General features: G+C 41.6%; 1 protein-coding gene across 3 annotated transcripts; it reads right to left on the reverse strand.

The window, feature by feature from the left end:
* Positions 1–666: 666 nt before the first annotated feature.
* C1AH12orf75 (chromosome 1A C12orf75 homolog) lies at positions 667–18602 on the reverse strand. 3 transcript variants are annotated; one of them, XM_039571181.1, is made up of 6 exons: positions 18494–18602; positions 11373–11397; positions 5297–5332; positions 4261–4350; positions 3453–3488; positions 667–2078 (listed from the first exon to the last, which is right to left on the reverse strand). In XM_039571181.1, exons 1-5 carry the CDS (start codon positions 18534–18536, stop codon positions 3479–3481), a joined length of 204 nt encoding a protein of 67 aa, XP_039427115.1. In that variant the 5' UTR covers positions 18537–18602; the 3' UTR covers positions 667–2078; positions 3453–3478. The 3 variants fall into 3 exon arrangements, with proteins under 3 accessions (XP_039427115.1, XP_039427114.1, XP_039427116.1); XM_039571180.1 differs by having other exon boundaries at positions 4271–4350; positions 18494–18601; XM_039571182.1 differs by having other exon boundaries at positions 3453–3493; positions 4271–4350; positions 18494–18600.
* Positions 18603–19252: the final 650 nt, after the last annotated feature.

The raw sequence follows: 19252 nt of genomic DNA on the forward strand, positions 1-19252 counted from the left end.
GCTGTTCATCAGCAATCACCTCTTTCCTCCCTCCGCCCACACATGGGGCTTCAAATGTCAGTAGCAGAACAAGTGATGTTTGAGTTTAGCCCTGTCCACCTTTTTGATGATTCTTCCCAGCAACTGAAGAAGTGGGTAAACAACTGGGTTGATTACTGGCATCTGCTGTTGGCTTTCTGAGCACAAGCTGAACGCTGATATATCTTGGGACGACTGGTGCTTTTTCTGCTTTGGAAAAGACAATCATGATCAGGTCAGGCATGGGCCTAACTGCTTTGTACTAAATAGACTTGTGCTATGCAAACCATTTAGGCCATTTGTGGAACATGTGAAGTGAAAATTATACCCTCATGCTATGGTAAGCAGATAGGAAGAAAGCCTGAGTGTTTATCACTCAGTGCTACTTGAGTCCTCACCAGCCTGTCTTGCTAGAGCAAGACTCTGCAGATAGAATCTACAGACTTTCATTCATACTGCGAGATATTTTAACACCACATCTTAATCTTCAAGCTTATTTCATCTCCGTTTGAGGTCGACGGTCAAGAATGAGATGCATGTTTGTCTTCAGGAGCTGGAAGCCTGAAATCGTTGATAACCCAAGTAGCAGATTTCTAGAGAATAGCAATAAATAATGTCACAAATAATTAAAAGAGGACAAGAAAGGAATGCTTTTAAATATCTCTTTTTTCAAGCCTCACATCAAACTACCACTATTTAAAAGTCAAAGCTGCAAGTTACCAGATATCATAGTCAGTGGTGTTCATTGGTCATAATAAGTATCAGGGAAAAGGGCAGGAATTTCATGGTTCACAGTGGTTTATTCCTTCATGGCCACATTTTTTGTTTTGCTTTTTTCCTTTTAATTTTAAAAATGGTCATTAATGTACAGTAATATATTAATATGGTGCAGATTGGGGTTTTTTTGTTTATTTGTTTATTTAAAGTATATAGCATATCAAGTCCCATTAAAAAGAGTTTGACTAAAGAATTATGCAAAAGGCTTTAATAATTTAAATACTCATTCAGCCATATGTGAATGTACAATCTGTTTTATGTTCTGTGTGAAACTTACAATTGCTATTAACTTAATGGATTTTAACCTCAACCATTTGCTAAAGTAGTAATAACACTCATTCTGCTTCAATTTGCCATACTGGAGATGCTTACAGATGAGTCAGGGATACAAAATTCTAACAGTGATCAAAAATCCTTTACAGGTTAGGAGGATGAAGCACTGGAGTTTAGTCCCACTATCTCTAAAAATACTATAACTTCTTCCTTATGCAAGGACATATAATTGTTGTTACATGGAATGGAACACATAATAGTTCATTTCTTTAGTATTTTTTTATATGTAATGCTTTATAAAAGAGATATAGCTGAAGAAAAATATAAACAGACACATAAATACTATGATGAAGTATATTGTTGTTATTTGAATCAATTTCCTTGAGCAATATCTTTTTCCGAGGTGAAAATTAAACACTAATATTTGTATCATGGTATAAAAGTGACAACAATAATTATAAAGAACCTTATGGCCTTATGCTTATTTCATCCTATTCTTAAGTTTTCACAGCAAAAATATTAAAATTTACAATATTCCCAAAAAGATGCAAACTTGTCAAATATATTACTCTGAAGTAAAATAACAATTAATTTACAGGAACCTACCATAGAAACTATTGAGTGGACAGTAGTGATGGTTTTCTATATAAAATCTATCAAAAATTGTTGGAGAAAAATATATGAAGCGTAGCTGATAGCTAATGGAGTCTGCAATATGGCCACAGAGAAATAAGTTGCAGATCATCAAAGTTAGCTCTTGTGCAGAAACATCCACCATGAGTTCACTAATTTCATCTTTCACGGGAGAACAGCAGGAGGTTTCCATAATGCAACTATCATAGGAAACTGATTCAACGCTGTACTTGAAGCTTTACCCGTAGTTGGAACTTGCAACAGTTTGGATTTTTTGGTGTTCTGATCTCTCTTGCTCTCCAGAAGGCTGTGTAAATATCAAATTCTTCAGCACAAAGACATCTCTCTCTAAAGCACTGGCAACTGGTCTTAGTAGACTGTTCAAAAAAAAGAAAGGAACAGATCTAGGTAGACTGGTAAAGCATTAGTAGAAAAGCAATACAGGAACATTCTATACATAAACCAGAGAACTGGGTTGTCGTTAGAAGCTGAGAGATTTGTAGTCCATGAACTGCAGACACACATGCACATAAACTTGTGGAGCTCAGAGGACCCTTTGTAAATTAGAAGCTGCTCATCTGTGTAGGACTTGAGTCAGCAGCTAAGCTCTGGCCTTGCATGAATGAAGGCAAAGTGCACTTTTGGCTATTTTAAATAGCAAAAAATGTCAAGTGATTGACTCTATCCAGCCTCAGGCATTCAACTAAAGCACCTAGACAAGGACCTAAGTAACCCAGCCTCTGTTCATGAACCACAGACAGAAAGGTGCAACCTCAAGACGGTGCTTGAGCCTTGCCCTGGTCAAGGGTGATGGTGTTTCTAGCTTAGACATCTCAGCCAGGTTACTGAAATTAGCTGTGAAGATCAACTGAAGTGTTCCCTGTTTAAGAGTGCCCCTAGAAAAGTCCGTGGGGCTTTAACCACTCATATAATAAAGACACTTATTATATGTGTTCTGCTCTGCAAGACCTGTGTCCAGCACTGGGACCAGTCAAAACTGTTTCTGGCTCTTCACCTACATTAGGAAAGGGCTCTGCTTCTTCTGGAAATTGTTGGCAGCTTAATAATTTTCAGTTCCCCACTGGATAGACATCAAAACAGTTCCCTATCAAAATTTGTCAATGTTCATTTAGTTCAAGTACTGAACAGAAACTTCATTTATTTATTCTGCAGACATGAACTTATAAAGGACTTTTTTTAAAGTTAGTTAGTCAAAACTCTTTACTCAGGAATAGACCCTATAAATCTTCAATGTCCTATTTTAGCTGGTGGAAAATGAAGCTCCCACAGGTACTCCCACTGCAAGGGGAAAGCTCCAATACATTACTTAGTGGGTGACACACTGGTCCTCAAAGTCCTCCCGAAAATGGAGATGTTTTCTAACTGCAAAATCCTCATTGCTGGAAAAATCTTTGTCTCTGCAGATGCTGATCTAAGCACTGCTGATGTACCTCTCGTGGGAGGTCTTAGTATCACTAAGGACATTCGACTTTTACTTGTTCCCAAATGAAGTAATAGAGAGTTTCCTTGCTTCTCAATCCTCACCAAGAAGACGACTGTACCACTGTCTAATTTATATCAGCACCCACTGAGAACTGGTCCCTGGTCCAGCCTTTAGAAGCTGTGATGCAGCTGGAGATGTAACTTGGTGGTTCCCTGACCAACTTAGAGCATCACAGGAAGCATTGCTACCTTGTCCCTGTTCAACAAATACATGCCAAGCACACAATGTTAATCAAAACATACTGTACCTCCAGCTGTTTGCATCTTGATGTCTTTATTTCCTTCTAATCTTAATTAGAAAACAAAAGACAAAGGTGGTTAAAATACTAAAAAAAAAAAAAAATGCAACGAAGTTAGTACTGTTTCAAAACCAGCTACTTTTATTTTGGTTAATAATGTTCCTGTTTTTCATTTTCTTGTTTTGCAGCAAATTTTGGAAGCACCAGTCAGTGACTAAGCTCTGTGCTGTACATACGTGACAGCAGCATTTTTTTGTGTTAAACGAAAAGAATATTACATTATTTCATAATGATATGTTTATGACTTGTCAATTAAATAGCTATAAATCTAATGCTTTTTCCCCACTGCTCAAAAATATAACATGGAAAAGAAACAGTTTCTGCTGGGTTTCATGTAAGAACAGAAATAAACCTGAAAGCAAGCACTTACTAACTGTTATTACTGGAATTCGCCACAATGCAAGTAAATACCTTCCAAACTAAAAATAGCGCTGTGGCTCTGCAAGTGCATCTATCACAGCCTCTTAGTCCTAACAGGGTTTTGTTTTCTTTCAATTCACAGAGCACTCAGAGTGTGGAGAAGCTGTTCAGAAGACCATGTACCTACACTGTCATCATCTGCTCTAGGATCGTTCTGCAAAAGTGTGTTAAATTTTAAATAAATGGGAACAATCCCTTCGACAAGTATAAATAGCCCCACTGCCTTAAGAGGCTTCAAGGCTAGCCAGTCTGCCTGAAATCATAATTGATTTTTAAAGGATGTACATCCTAGTAGATCAAATAAACCCCAGAAAGGAGGAGAAATGCAGTCCACAACCTGCCAGTACCTTTGGGTGCAGCTTTCGTCTGACTGGGAGCCATGGCAGCTGCGTCCGACGGCAGGCCCACGTAGACCCCACCATAGTTCCTGGTGCAGAGAAACCATTAAAGGCACATCAGAGCTCAACTGGCACACTTCTCCCTGTGAAAGGAGCTATTTTTTTCACTCAGGTTCCTGATATTGATCACTAGATCCCAACTGTCTTGTGATAACAAACTCCACCCACCCAGCTTCTGAATATATCGAGCTGAGGACAGAGCTAATCTGACACTGATGTTCAACACTGGCACCACCAAAGCACCTCACTTCAAACAACACCCACCAATTAAATAGTGCTTTGACCTCATTAATAAATAGGACCTTCCTCCCCCTGCTTAGGGTCACACTTGGAGAAATACTGTTAATAGTAAGGAGCACGAGTGTCTTAGGTACATTGATAGACCAACCCTCTCCCCTTCATGGACTTGCAGAGGATAGTTTCTGGCTACAAAAGGCCTGTATGAAAAGCAGGGACAGATACAGGGAAGTAAAAAACTGGGTCCTTAAAGCCTCTGCTGTGCTGGGAGTTACTCGCAGAGGCTCCCTTTACACTGCTCTGCCCTGTTAGGTGGTGAATTAATCACACCTCCTCCAGCTCCTGGGGTTCTGAGCCAATTTCTAATTTTCTTGATGATAGACTCACGCTTCCTTCAACTTCCAGCCCAGCAGAGATCTCCCACCAGTGCTAATGGCATCTCCTGTGGCACTGTTGGTGAGAAGGCAGAGGCCACCGGCCCTTATTGAGCACACCACCTGCAGCAGCGAGATAATGTGCTCTTTTTGCCACAAAGTTACCACCTTCCCAACTCAGTAACAGGCTGGGTGGACTCGTCAATACTTGACTCTGTGTGAGATTTCTTCCTCTCTTTTTGTTTCTCCTCTGCTTTGCTGGTGCTGGTGGGAGTTAGGAGGAGGGAATGGATATGTAACTGGTGGCAGGACTCACTGCAGCCTATTGCACATAAAGGTAGGCCTGGCTGAGCAGAGCACCTACCTCCTTTTGTCATCATCTGATATGGATTCTTCTGCTCTGCAACACCAAAAGATAAAAAGCATGTTAGCAGATTGTTTCTTTCAGCTGCTCCATGACTGTCTGGGTAAATTCAGGAGCAAGGGAAGAAGGGGACTATTACTTAACCCAGTTTAATTTAGGACATACACCATTCAACAAAGTACTCACACAGGTATAAAAAAAGGACAGTTTTCCAATATAATGTACAGGAGGAAGAAAAGATTGAGAAAAGATGCAGCTTACTTTTTATGACCCCCACCAGTGACATCTGAAAGTAGATTTGGGGGCAGAAACAGGTGAATTTACACTCTTCCTGAGTGAGTCCCCACACTACTTCCCACATAAAAGGAACATTAGGCTCTGCATGTAACAGGAGCAAGCCTGGACTGCTATTCCCCCAAAAGATGACTGAAAGGGACTGGGTGTCTGTGCTGGCATGCGATTGTGGATGAAGAGAGAGAAACTTTCACAGCAGCTATTACAGAAGCCAGAAGCTGTTACAGGGCCTCTCTATAAAATGAGGCACTGCAATTCCTGAATTCGGTTGTTTGCAAACCAAATGCTGTTTTTAATCCCATATAAATGGGCAATTAATTCTCCTTTAACTTTAGGGTAAAATCACAGGGCAGTCTGTAGATCAATAGAGAGTCACTGAGGTTTGATTCGTCCCAATTATGTACTGTCCAGTGTAGCTGCACTGGAGCAGGGGGTAAAGTAACCAGCATTGATGTGAAGAAAGATGTAATACAAAAAATATAAGGAATTTATTCTCACTCCTTCAGTGTACAATGCCTGTGCTGCAGTCTCAGTCTGCGTCCCAACATCAGTGTTCACACAAATCACTCACCCACCTTTGATTAAATTTGGATTTTGAGCTCTACTTCCATGGCTGGGTATGGATGGGGCAGCAGCTGCACTTTAGCTTGGTCTGCAACCAATTTATTTATTCTAAAAGGTTGATGTGCCCACAGTTTAATCATTGGGGCTCTATGTCCTTACAGAGCACTGAAGCCAATGGGATTTTGGCCTGAAGAGCACAGGGCTCACAGCAAGATGCAGTCTTAAGTGCAAGAAAATGGCCTTAAACCTCCTGGGAGGGGAGCAAATGCCTTAAAAATACTGCTACAACTTGGAAATTTTCTTACATCTACCTTCTTTCTAAGGGGCGGAACATTACCAACCATCCTTTCTGCACGACCACAGTGAATAAGGGTACACAGGTCCTTTTAATAGTAGAGGCTTGGAGTAAATCTTATTATTTTGCAATTTTATTTGTGCAGGGCATAGCACTCTTCGTCTGCTGTCTGTTTACATCTTACCACTCAAGAAAGACTGATCAAGACTCATTCCCTGGCCCTTCTGCCACCCCTTCCTAGAGGAACTAGAGCCACTTCAGAAGGCATTTCCCATCTCCTGTCACCCCATGTGGTCACCTAAGTCATCTTACTGTCCTCACGCACACAGCCAGAGAATGCAGAGACATTTTTTCTTGAGGACTGTGAAGCTGCTCTGTCCTAGTGTGGGCCAGTTTCTCCTGAAGAAAATGGAAAGCCTGTGTATATCAGTGGGTGGAAACGAGGATGCATTTTCAGGAAAAAAAAAAAATTCTACTTTAAGAAAGGGACTTTGGGTCCCAAAAGATTACAGTCATTTCTGTTGAACCAACCGAATGTGTCACAGGACTGATTTTCTCATACAATTGGGAACATTTTCTGTAATCCAGATTAACCATTGCCCAGAGAAAAGAGTCCTTTAAAAGCACTGACAACTTCATGCACAGCTTGCAGCCTCTAAAATGGAGTTGTAAGAATAATAATCAATATTGTCCAACAGGAAATTAATGTCAATGTTTAAAAAAAAAGAAAAAGATTCTAGTAGGAAACAGGGCCATTTTCTTCTGTTCCAGAAATGTTTTGTAATATGGCATCACAGATCATTACTCTAATTCTCTCACCAAAACAAATTATCCAGCTCTATGATTAAGCAGATGAGGGTTTTTAAACACTTTGCTTTCTTCCTTTCCTCTTACTAGCTATAAATCAAAGCAGTAATTTTGCAATACCTTTTTCTTCAAATGTACGACAGCAAAAATAATCTGGGATTGTACAGACCACAGCTCTTGGGCTGGGTGATGACTGGGGGCAAACTGTTGTGGCCCTGCCAGAAAAGAGGGAGTGAGCAGAGTTAGGAGGAACATGGGAGTGTGACAGGGAAAAGAAAGAAAAATTCTGGTGATGGCACTTAAGGAAGAAGCCATTTTACACACCTTTCTGGGGGCTCAGGAAGGAATGCTGCCCCAGTTTATTTACTACACATATTCACACACCTCTTGCCTTCACACATGGTGGCTCTGATGCCATGATGACTTTTTGCCTTTTCTTTTATACCCCTGTTATACCTTTTTTACAACTTCTGTATTCTTAGTGCTTTTTGCCTATATTCTTGGACTCATTTGTCAAGCTAAGAGACTAAACATTTTAGAAGCTTCGTAGCTAGGGATCAGTGTGCCCCAGACTCCAAGGTCCTCTCCAGAACACATTTTGTAAACTGAGATAGAACCGTCCAGGGGAAGGCTCCTTGGGGAGGGGAGCTCACTCGAGCCTCTCCTTGGGGAATCTTTGATAGATATGCTAATTAGTTAAAACCTATAATGTTATACCTGATCTTTTGGGGGTGTGCATTGTGGTGTGCATTTTGGTGCATTCAACCTGGACATAGTGCACCTGAGGATCCTTAAAATAAATACCAAGGTAAAATCTCTTTTCCCCTTCTAACCATGTTTGACTCTTGATTTTAACACCAGGAAAAGGCATGAGTTCAAGACCCCTTTTGAAAGGTGCCCACTAATTTCACACGTTTCGTGTCTGCTGAGCCACTGAGGCAGGTGCTGCTTCTGTGCCCAGGCTGGGTGAACACAGGTGGCTCTGGGGAGCAAAGCTATGACAGCAACGCTCAACCACGTGGGAGTGCGACTGGAGAGAAGCTCCTTTGGTTTCAGCAGTGCTCCCATTGCCAAGTCTCCTGGGCTCAGAGACATGGATACAGGAGTCCAGTAGTCCTGCAGGGAGAGCAAAGCTAGGATAAGCTTTTCTGCACCAGGAATAGACAGCAAAAGGAACTTAACAGTCCAAGGTGCTTTGTGCTGATCAGCTGCTGTGTCGCTGCCTCAGATGCTGTTGACATCTGCAGAAGAACTGAGAGCACGGTTTTCAGCAGGTAGCATGGGCAGTCCTGGAGCTAACAGGCAGATTTAACAGCAAGTCCATATAACAGCATTCTACTTTCAGCTGAATAAGTGTTTCTTTTGGTAAGGTTTTGTCTGTCCCAAGAGGCTTCCTGTCACCCAAAGTCTGAAAAACAAACTTTGTTCATATGTCAGCTTTTACATCCATCAGTCCTATGTCCATTTGATGGTAAAAGAAGCTACCGTTTCTCACTTATTTTAAATGTCAGATGACAGGCATTCACACTAATTCATTCCATCCACATTTTTCTTACCTCAGCTTTTATGACTCTGTTTGTGCTGAGCATTACACAGACTCTTTCTAGCTGTGCTCAGTAGTCCCACCAGAAATGATTCCTTGAACTTTGAACAAGTGACAGACAACTACTCCTCAGATTCTTGGTGTTTCTTGGGAACAAGGGCCTGCCATTTGTATTTGATGGATTTCCTCTCAATATTTTGAAACAGGCTTGAGCTGTTGTGTCCTTTCCTTCCTGCTGTAACTAATCTTCCCCCAGACTTAGCCACACACTGAATATCACAGGCATTGCATTACTTTGCAGCATATCCTTTACTTTTTCTACAGCTAAGCTTTTCCAGTTAGCAGTGATGAATGCTTCTTCATTAGTGGGGCAGGAGCATGGGCTGAAGCTGGCTGACAGATTCTGGGCTGGAGCACGGAGGGCAGATGCATTCTCAGAGCATATGTCCTTCTTGTCGCCACACAGCCCTCAGTGTCACAGCGCTTTGCAGGGGAAGATCATATCATCATCCCTGTCTTACTGGTGGAGAAACTCCGGGCCCCTAGGGCAAAGCGGCTTCCCTGCAGCCACCCAGGAGGGCTCAGATCAGGATCCAGCCCTCTCTCCTTCCATCTGGCTGCTTACTCCAGGAGACATGGTGCTTTGGCAATGAGTCACAGTCAAGAAATGAGAAATCTCACGTTAGAATAACCAGATTCAGTATCAGAGTATGCTGTAAGGATGGACACACCTAAACGCTTCTCTGGATCAGAACTGATATGACTGAAATTTGACAGTAAAAAAAAAAAGGGGGTCATTTAAAGAGAAGCTTTAGCTGATGAAAGTAAAAAGGTGTAAAAAGCTTCTGTGGATCTATAATGTTAGTTAATATAAATCTGCTTTGTTCATTTCTATGAAATAAAAATAATTTTTCTGATATTTTACTTCCTTCATAAAAATCTTTTGTTAAATATTAGAATGCCTGATTAGGGCTTTTGGGTCATCACTGCCATTCCTCATTAGTAGATCTGTGTTTCTAACATCTGATGAGAAGGTTTTAGAAGAAGATGCTATTACTCACATGGGTTGTTTGGCTGGCTCCACTATCCTTAATCTGAATGAGTAATAGCTCCAGGATTGACCCTTCCCCTTTGTTGAAGGCTGCACTAGTAATTAATTTTTTTCTAAGTTATCTCAATACTATTTTGAAACATGACAGATGAACTCACACTAATAAGTAGGATGCTTCCATTTTAACTCCTGCAGCCTGGCTCTATAAATGCTTACACACATATAAACACAGTTCTACACATCCCCATTCCTTCAAGCACAGGAACATGCCTACTACATTCATAATTTAACAGTGCGTGCGATTCTGAAATTTAAAACTACTGATAAGCAAAGAGAAAGATGCAGTTCTAAGTCAGTCCTTAAATCATCTAAATTGAACAATAAAAAATATAAATAATATCAATTAAACCAGTGGGTTTGTAAATACAGAAGTACTGAGGGCAGTGATGCTGCAGGCTGCATCAAGAAGAGGTTCCTTACAAGATTGCCTTCTGTAATTTATTTATTGTCTGGCACTGCAAGCCCAGAAAACAGACTACAGAGGTAACACAGATCTCAAGAGTATCTGTGGCAACAGTGTTGATCAGCCAAGTGACACCTGTTAGTTCTCAGCTGTGCTCTGTAATAGCAAGGACAAGCCTGTTGTTAAGCTCTTCTCTCCACTTGTTTATCTGACTTGACTGCCCTCATTTCTACACCAGGATTCCTCCATCTAATTAGAGTAGTTATTCCAAGTGAAATAAATAAAACAGAAGAATGTTCCTGTTGCATAACATAACAATCTTTCCCAGGTCCCTCAGTTGCAAACTCCAGTGGCAAATACCAATTACATGAAATAGAAGAAGGCAAGACCTCGGGAGGAGTTTTTATGGTTTCCTTTGATAGAAAAATAAATTTATGGCTGAATAAAGCTGTGCCTGTACACTTCTGTATCAGCAAATAAAAATAGCTCTATAAAAGACTTTGCACATTTGGAGAAAAACAGGATGGGTAGGGCTGCCCTCTGCTAGCCTGCATCAACCTAATAGATACTATCTTTAATGCAGAGAATACCTAGAGAAGGTGGGTACTTTGAAAAGGAAGTTGGATGGGTTAGTGGGTCTCATGCAAAGAGGGGAAATTTGTCTCAGTGGCTTTCTAAATCTCTCACTGGGCCTGGTGGAAATTTATGTGCTGGCTTCATACAATTACTTGGCCTATGGTAAAAGGTGCACTGGCACACGACAGGGAAAGGCAGTCTGAAGTAACAAAACCACCTCTGTGAGACAACTGCCTCAACAGAAGCAGAGAAAAGAAATTTCTGTTAGAGAAACAACAAGCAAAGAAATCTGTAGAAAAGTAAACAAGACAAGGAGTTGTTTTGTGGAGATGAAAGCTGTCACTAAAGACAGTAAACATCTGGTAGTGTTGATTATACGTTAGGAGCCAGATGAATCATGTATGACTAAATCTGGTGTAAGGCTAGTAGGACTGAAAATATGTCCAGGGTTATATACTTAGTAGAGTAGAGTAGAGTACTTACACATCTTTTGTAGTCCCTGTAGCACCTAGGAAAAAAAAAACACAAAAGCCAAACATGTTTACCAGGTAATGGCATAATCCTCTAAACCAACCAACAGTGCAGTAATAGTTTTTCTGTCTTTCTGTCCTAAACAACACAGTAGCAACAAAAATTTGCTACTGTCAGATTGTTCAGATTATCCTTAATGATTATCCATACTATCCCTTAAATCTATCACATCTGGGCCAGACTCTCAGTGTGTGAAAATGATGCTGCTGTGGACCAGTGCCCAGGTGCAGTCACTCAAGATGGGAGCAGCATAAGAAAAAAATAATCCTTCTGAATTTTATATCCTTCACTTTGCTCAGTCCTCTGGTGGCTTTGTCTGCTACAAAGCTGGCACAACTAACCAAGCAGTTACTCCCAAATGCCTGATTATTCTGCCATTTGATGCAGTTGTAGAGCTGGCACTACATGTGTAAAATGCTGCCTCGTTCTTCCTGCCAGATAAACAAAGTTTTATAAAATGACTAGACAGAACTAATATAAACATCGGGACACAACCCATCCAAAGCCCGAGACATCTAAGGAGATCAACCAGCCCTTAATTCATCTTGGTATTTAACAAAAAACCAGAGACAAAAGCTGCCACCTGCCTGCCTGGTATAAGGGACTGACTTTTTTTTTTTGTGACTCAGATGTTTCTTGTTGGGAGAGAAACATTCACTGAAGTAAAAACTCTTTCTTGTTCCTTCCAAGTTACTAATGTTATGTTGTTCTTGCTAGTCTATAATTCAGCTGAGTAACCAGTAAATTATCCCTTCTGTTAATTACAGAAGTTAGGGCAGACATTAGAAAAACCTTTCACTTCTTTCCTCTTAGCTGGAAAAGGTGATCTGAGCTCACTGTGAAGAAACTGCAGTAGCCAATCTCAAAGAATTTTTGGGTTTGGAGGTAGGTTGGGGTTTTTTCTCCTATGATACTTCATTTCTTGGAAAACTTTTATTTTTTCTGCTGCTGAAAAATATACATAAACAGCAAATACCTTTCATCTCACTTTGATGTGTAAGAATATGCCTTCTGCATTCTTATTTTAAACAGGAGGAAGAATAGTCCTGCAAGGCTTTCCAGCTCTGTCTACCTGAATGGAATGCTTGAATGGCAGAAAACATCACCCTCTACAGCTAATTCCTGAACATAATATCATTCCCATTTCCTATGACGTGACTATCCCTCCTTTTCCCAGCAACAACACAGACTAGACTCGTACAAGACTGTACACATTTCTGCGGCTAGTCTTGCTTCCAGAGTCAGCAAAATGTCACTAGGGCTGTATATATCAGCAGAAAGCCTTAATTAAGTTGGACAGAGTATCTCTATCACAATAAGCTCAGGCCCTCGCTTTAGAACTTTACCAGGCAGCCTTCTGAGACTTTTTAGCTTTGCAGGCACATCTATGAAGCATTACATGTAAACCTCTCAAATTAATTGTGTCCAGGTGGAAGGCTAGCATTGCTGTGTGAGCTCAATCTCTGCCTCTGTACGGAGACATTTTCTGCTACCAAGGCTAGTTCATCCAGAGTCAGCTCAGCAATGAGCCTTCGGGGCACCACCCTGTACACCTAGACAGAACCCAGGCATCAGCAACACTTCAGACAACATGTGTTTTGAAAAGCCTAGCTGGAGCTAGCAGGATTTTTAATTTTTTCCAGAAGAAATTATTCCTTTGCTGTGCCTGTTCTGCACGAGGGCCATGATTTTCCTATTTTTGGTCTAAACTTACTGCAATCAAAATCAGTTTCTCTAAAAAGGTTCATGGTCCTTTTTGAGGCCTTTGCTGAGACTTTTCTAAGTCTAAGCACCCTGGACACCCATCTGAAAAAGGTGTCTTCCTTGCAGGAAGTACAGCAAAAGTACGGAGTGTTTAATACACAAACTGAAATCTCAAGCTGAGTGAGAAGAATTGTGTGCCTACAGTACTGCTACACTCCCCAGAGGTGATTCTCAAGTTCCAGTCAATCACAGGGCACACTTCAGGATCATATCCATGTTCAGTGCCATGCTCTCTTCAATGCATTATGGTACCAACACATTCTCCCTCTGGAGACAGGAGATGTCCTTCAGACCCATCAGCCTGGGCTTTGTGTAGAGCTATACAGCCATGAACCTGTGTTTGGAAATATGCCACTAACAATCACACATGGCAGCACTTTTTTCCTTGGGACATTAGCAAGGGTACCACTGCTGAAAAATCACTTCAGGGTTTTGAAATGCCTGTCACACAAAAACTTTGAGAACTGAATATGATAAGAAAAAAAATTCACTTTTTAAGAGATCAGTTTTACCTTTATAATAAATATTTTTTAAAAAAAACATATATAAAGAAATACATTGTTTTCTACTTTTTTATAAGGACAGCAAACCAGTTTATCCTCACATTCATTGATGGGATTCCATTAATTTCAGTGGGGTTATTTCTTATTTTCACCAGCAAAAGTGAAACAAGTGTTTGGTTCAAATTCCTTCAAGTACCACTAAGGTAGCTGACTACAGATCTGAAAGTGTTTCCAGTTAACAAAGGAGTTTTCTTCCTGTGAGAGTTCTGAGCTTGCAAATGAACATCATTTTACCTAGGTGTACCATAAAAAACCCTGTGTAAAAGCTTATAAGGTTTTGTTCATTAGGGAGCTAGAACACTCCTTATACACAGATATTATTTCTCAAGGAACCCAAAAACATTTCATTTCATAGGGACATGTTTATTTGTAAAGTCCAATCCATTCACCCTCACCCCGTTACTTCACTGACATATTTGTCTAACTCTTGCGTGTTTAGTGAGCAACACAATTTTATATCTACTCAAGTGCCTTCTGCCAGGAGTTCAGCCAAAGAATCTTGTTTACCACCAATCAGCAAACACTCTATAGCTCGTTCCATAGCAGCAAGGCTTAGTGCTCTCATAGATACGACGGTTTCCATATATGACTTGACAAAAGCCTCACATACTTAAAAGCTTGTCCATTTTTTCCCACTGTATCAGCCTGGCCTAAAAACAGGCAGCACTTGACCCTACAAGCCTTGTCTTGATAGGCCCTTGTTCGTTTGGTTTTTCAAAACCTGCCTAACCTCAGCAAGAGATTGAAGAGTAGCCATGAAGCCACATCCATAAAAAATAGGCAATAGTGAATTGTCCTGAATGACCTCTCTGCTCACACCATTTACACAGCAGGACCACGGGTGCATTTTGGCATTTTAGAGCTGCAGAAGGAGAAGAAAGAGTACAGCCTGCAAATAAACATGGCCCATTCAGCCACACATTGCTCTGAGCCCCAGTGATTACAGAAGAAAAACATCCTGTCTAGAGCGTTGGAGCTGTGATCCCTCAAAAAACCCTCAGAGCATTTAAACAGTCGCAAATCAAAAAGAAGAAGAATTTATCCCAAAGCATCTTCCATTAGGTGAGAGGGGGTTTTGCTCTTCCAGAACAACAGCAGCTTCTCTCGGTGACACTGCAGGATTTCAGTAAATGCAGGCCTAATGTGAAAGACGGTTAAGAGAAATTGATAGCCACAGACGATATTGCTCTGTGCTGAGAAATGCATCAGGAGTGAAGTCAAGAGACAAATCTTCAGAAAAACATAAAAAGCATGAGAGGCAACCATTCACATGAATAAACACATGGATACAAAAAATGCCAGGACCGGACTTTAGAGCAGATTACAAAACATTTTCCTAATTTTTTTAATGGACAGTGCCCTAGGACATTTTCTTGAACATCAAATTGTTACAAAAAGCAAATAAATCCCCTCCAAATTATACATATGTACATGCAACTGTTAAGATTAAAAATGAGTTTTCTACTGTAGTCTCCTTTGTGATGTGCTCCAACAGTCAGCAATATGGAAGTGCATTCTAACATCAATGAATTTATTCTATTTATACGCCACTGTAACTGCAGACAGGATTATATCAATTTGTTTCAAAAATTATAAAAATTATTACTTCAGCTCATCAGGTAGGAGTTCTCAACACAGACTTGACCCAATCAATGGAATGGCACGATGTCTTCCTGGGCATTGCACCAAACTTGAAGTTAATAAATCTCTTAAAACTTGGTGTGAAAGTTCTCCTTCATCATAACTTGACTGTATTTGAAGCTTTCCACAGACTAACAGCTTCTCTATATATTTAAATTAAGGCTAGACTGACAGCCTCCTAAGAGTACCATAATTTAAGGTGCTGTCATTGCTACTGCAATAGATACGGAAAGGAGGAGGCAGTTAGAATTTTTTAGTGAAGAATCACTAGAATGAAGGGAAATGCCTTAACTCAGAAAAAAAAGTAAATTAATGTTTAAGAGCATATTTTTAAAAGAAAAAAAAATGAGCTATTTTTGAGCTTCTAAAACTCCAGGAAATATCATGAAAGAAGGATATGTAAAATGAGATAACAAAACATAAGGAAAACAGCAAGTTGAGAAATAAAAAATAAGTATAATCCATAGCTAATACGTAAAATAGCTAGGTAATTTAAGAAGGTTGTATATACACCAGTTTACTTAGATAACTGAAGTTGACATTCCCAATTGAAGAGCTTTTTGCCACTGTCTGATACTCCATAAAGAACATTTGAATGCTGTGAGTTATAATGATGTTCTGGAGTACTGCACCACAGCCTGAAATGTTATTCTAGATCATGTCTATTAGTTTAGATCTCACAGACCATAGAGCTGAAAGCTCTGATGTCATTCTAGCCATGAAACAGAAGATAATATCATTAGCTGAACTATCACCATATATACATCTGCTTAGGAAAAATCAAATTAGGCTACAATAGAAATTTTACCAGAGTAAGAAAATGGGGATTGGCGTAACACATTTAATGTATTCCGTGAAGTACACTACAATATTGTACTTAGTCATACGATACGACAGAGAGTGCTACAGGTTAATTACATGTTATGCACCTCTAGCTTTGACATTACTGACTACACAATAGTCATAACTTTAGCATTAAAGATGCAGTCATGCTGTGCACGCCACAAAATTAGGTTGTATTTACACAGTCTTCACATCTTTCAGTTAAATTGTGAGTTGCACTTTCCTTGAAAGCTCGAGGATTCAGAATAAAAATGGTAAGTCTTGTCCTTCCCTTCTATAAAATAATTTTAGTTTTATTAGACACACTTTGTAAGGAATGTTAAATGAAGTAAATAAATAGTAAACATCTGACATCTTACTTTTATTACTAGCTGTTCTTTATTGTAAGATCATAGACTGCACAGATTAATTTCTGACTGACAGTGGTGAAAGTGAGAAGAGAACTGGACCTTTCAGAGCTGCATTCAATATGGGGAGGTCTATCAGTGCAACAGTAATAATTCCATTATAGTAATGATGTGTTTTATGTGGCATGGTTGGTTTTTACCTGTGCTAAGCCCTTGGAGATCTGTGGAACATTTCTGAAGAGCATGTGAAAGGTTACCAAAAAATGCAAGTTCAAATATTTTATGTATAACGTTATAAATAAGTTTAACTATCAAAGGGGTCAGACCTTCAGTGAAAATACTTTATGTATCTACAAGCCAAAACCTGTTGAAGACAACTACCTCTAATGCAACGGGACACCTTTAAACAAACTTTGAGTTCAAAATAATTCACTAAATAGTACTGCTGTCAGAGTTAGTCTGTTTGACATTTACCCATTTGTACCCTGGTACAAGTTCCACAGGGCAGCCAGAGCAACATTAATTTAGAAACTACCACAAATGGACTAGTAATTGACTCAACATTTTTGTCTGAACGTCTCTGAAGCTTGCACTGGTGCTTTTACCCAGCAAGCAGAAAAGGGATGTGAACAAGCATCACCCCAGTGGTATGAAACTAGACTGGTCATATACAGAAAGAACTTCCAGTCACAGCAGTGTGGGAATCAACTAAAGGGAGAGAATTCATGTGTGCAAATAGGGCAGCTCTAATAAGAGCACTGAATGTTCAAGCAAATTCACACAGTGCATTCTTTATGGATGAGAGAGGCCTCTGATAGACAGACATAGTACCTAAAACCCAGCTTACAATCATTTAACATAAACCGAGTAAGGAATGGTAGAATCACATTCTCCTCTGAGTGTGAAGTGCAGAGTTGAACAGGTAAACCAGCAACACACCCCACAAACGTACACACATAGGTACACCCTAGAGAAGGCAGCATCATTCACATTCACACAGGCATGACCAAGTCAGGACTAGCACTGCCCAAGGCACCACGGAAGCTCTGGTTAAAGCAAGTCAAAACAGTAAGAGATGGGGACCCAGTAATTCTAAGTGGTCCAACTATTATTTTGCTGTGTATTTTCAAGAACTGAAAGCTCACTAGTGCATCTGAAAGACTTGATAAAGGTACTGGAACAGGTGGCAATGTTTGCCAAGTGCAGCTAGGATGAAAAATGATTGAGAAATGCTCATATTATAATTACAGGGTGAAGGTCCACTTATCAGTTTCCATGTACTTTCCTTTTCTGCGGGGGCTGGGGGGAGGAAGAGCACAACAGCACCATCTTCCCAGATCTTATCTCTTTTGAAAATAGCAGTGAACAAATAAGGGAGCCAGCTGGACGCACCAGCCAGCAGTACACATTAACATGCATGAAACCTCAATCATGAAATAGCCTCCAACTTCTCCAACAAGCAAAAGGAGAAGATGTGGCACAAATTCATTTCAGAAGTGGCATTCGTGGCCTTATAGGGAAGCGAAGAGGATGGAGCTGACACCCCCGGCGGGATCCTTACGTCCAGCTCCCGGCCTGGGCTTGCCGTGCCTTGGGCAGCTGCTGTCGGAGGTGGTGATTCTAGCGACAACCGGGCACCAGAAAGCCGCCGGTGCCCGCGGCAGGCCACATCACCCTCTCTCCCCTGAGCAAGCGGATCAGCCTCGGGAGAGGAAGATGCTCTTGCAAGAGGGCGGGCAGTGATTCCCGCGGCTCGGACGGGCTTTCCCCGAGCCGGGGGCTGTATCCCCGCCGGGTGCGGGTGCGTGCCCGCCGCCGCCCCCCGCCACGCAGTCCCCGCAGGGCTGCCCCAGCACGGCGGGGATGCTCGCCCCGCCGCTCGCCCGGCCCGGCCCGGCCCGCCCCGCCGCCCTACCTCGCCCGCCCGCGCCGCCGGCCGTGGAGTTGCCGCAGCCCATGGGCGCTGCCCTGGCCGGCGCTGCGCCCGCCGGTGCGGTGCGGTCACGGGAGACAGCCGGCGGCGGGCGGAGCCGGGTGGGAGATAAAGCCGCGGGGACCCCTCCTCCTCCTCCTCTTCCTCCTCCTCCTCCTCCTCCTCTCCTCCTCTCCTCCCCACCCATCGCCCGGGAAACCGCCGGCCCCGAGAGCCGCTTCCCGGCCCCAGCCCCGGCCCCTCACCGCACCCCTGTTCGTCCCCAAGGAAAGCCACACCCCGCTTCCCGGGCTGTCCCCTCGTCCGGACGGGCTGGAGCTGCTAAACCGGAGACATGGCTCAGCCCAGGCTCAAGCCTGCAGGACTCCGAACGACCCCCACGGCAGGCAACAATCCTAGAGGCTCCCCGGGCAGTGGAGATGCTCCCCGGCTCACACGTTTCACGGGAGCTTTGGGACACCCCTCATTCACCAAGGGGAACATCGGTGTGACCACAGGACCGGGCTGCAAACCCTACATCTGCTATGAATAACATCCTGTTCACTATTTCAAGCAAGTCTTTATTGACTGGTTTGCATATTTCTCTTCTTATAAGAAACATGATGGTGAAACTGAAGACCCATTGAGTTGAGAAGAGCTACAGATTCACTTTCCCCAAATAATATCAGCAGCACTGAGAAACATGAAAGATAAGTTTGCAAATTCTTCAAGCAATCATTTTCATTCAACATTTGGTTCATT

This window comes from Corvus cornix, chromosome 1A (genome assembly GCF_000738735.6).
Source record: "Corvus cornix cornix isolate S_Up_H32 chromosome 1A, ASM73873v5, whole genome shotgun sequence".
Lineage (NCBI taxonomy): Eukaryota > Metazoa > Chordata > Aves > Passeriformes > Corvidae > Corvus > Corvus cornix.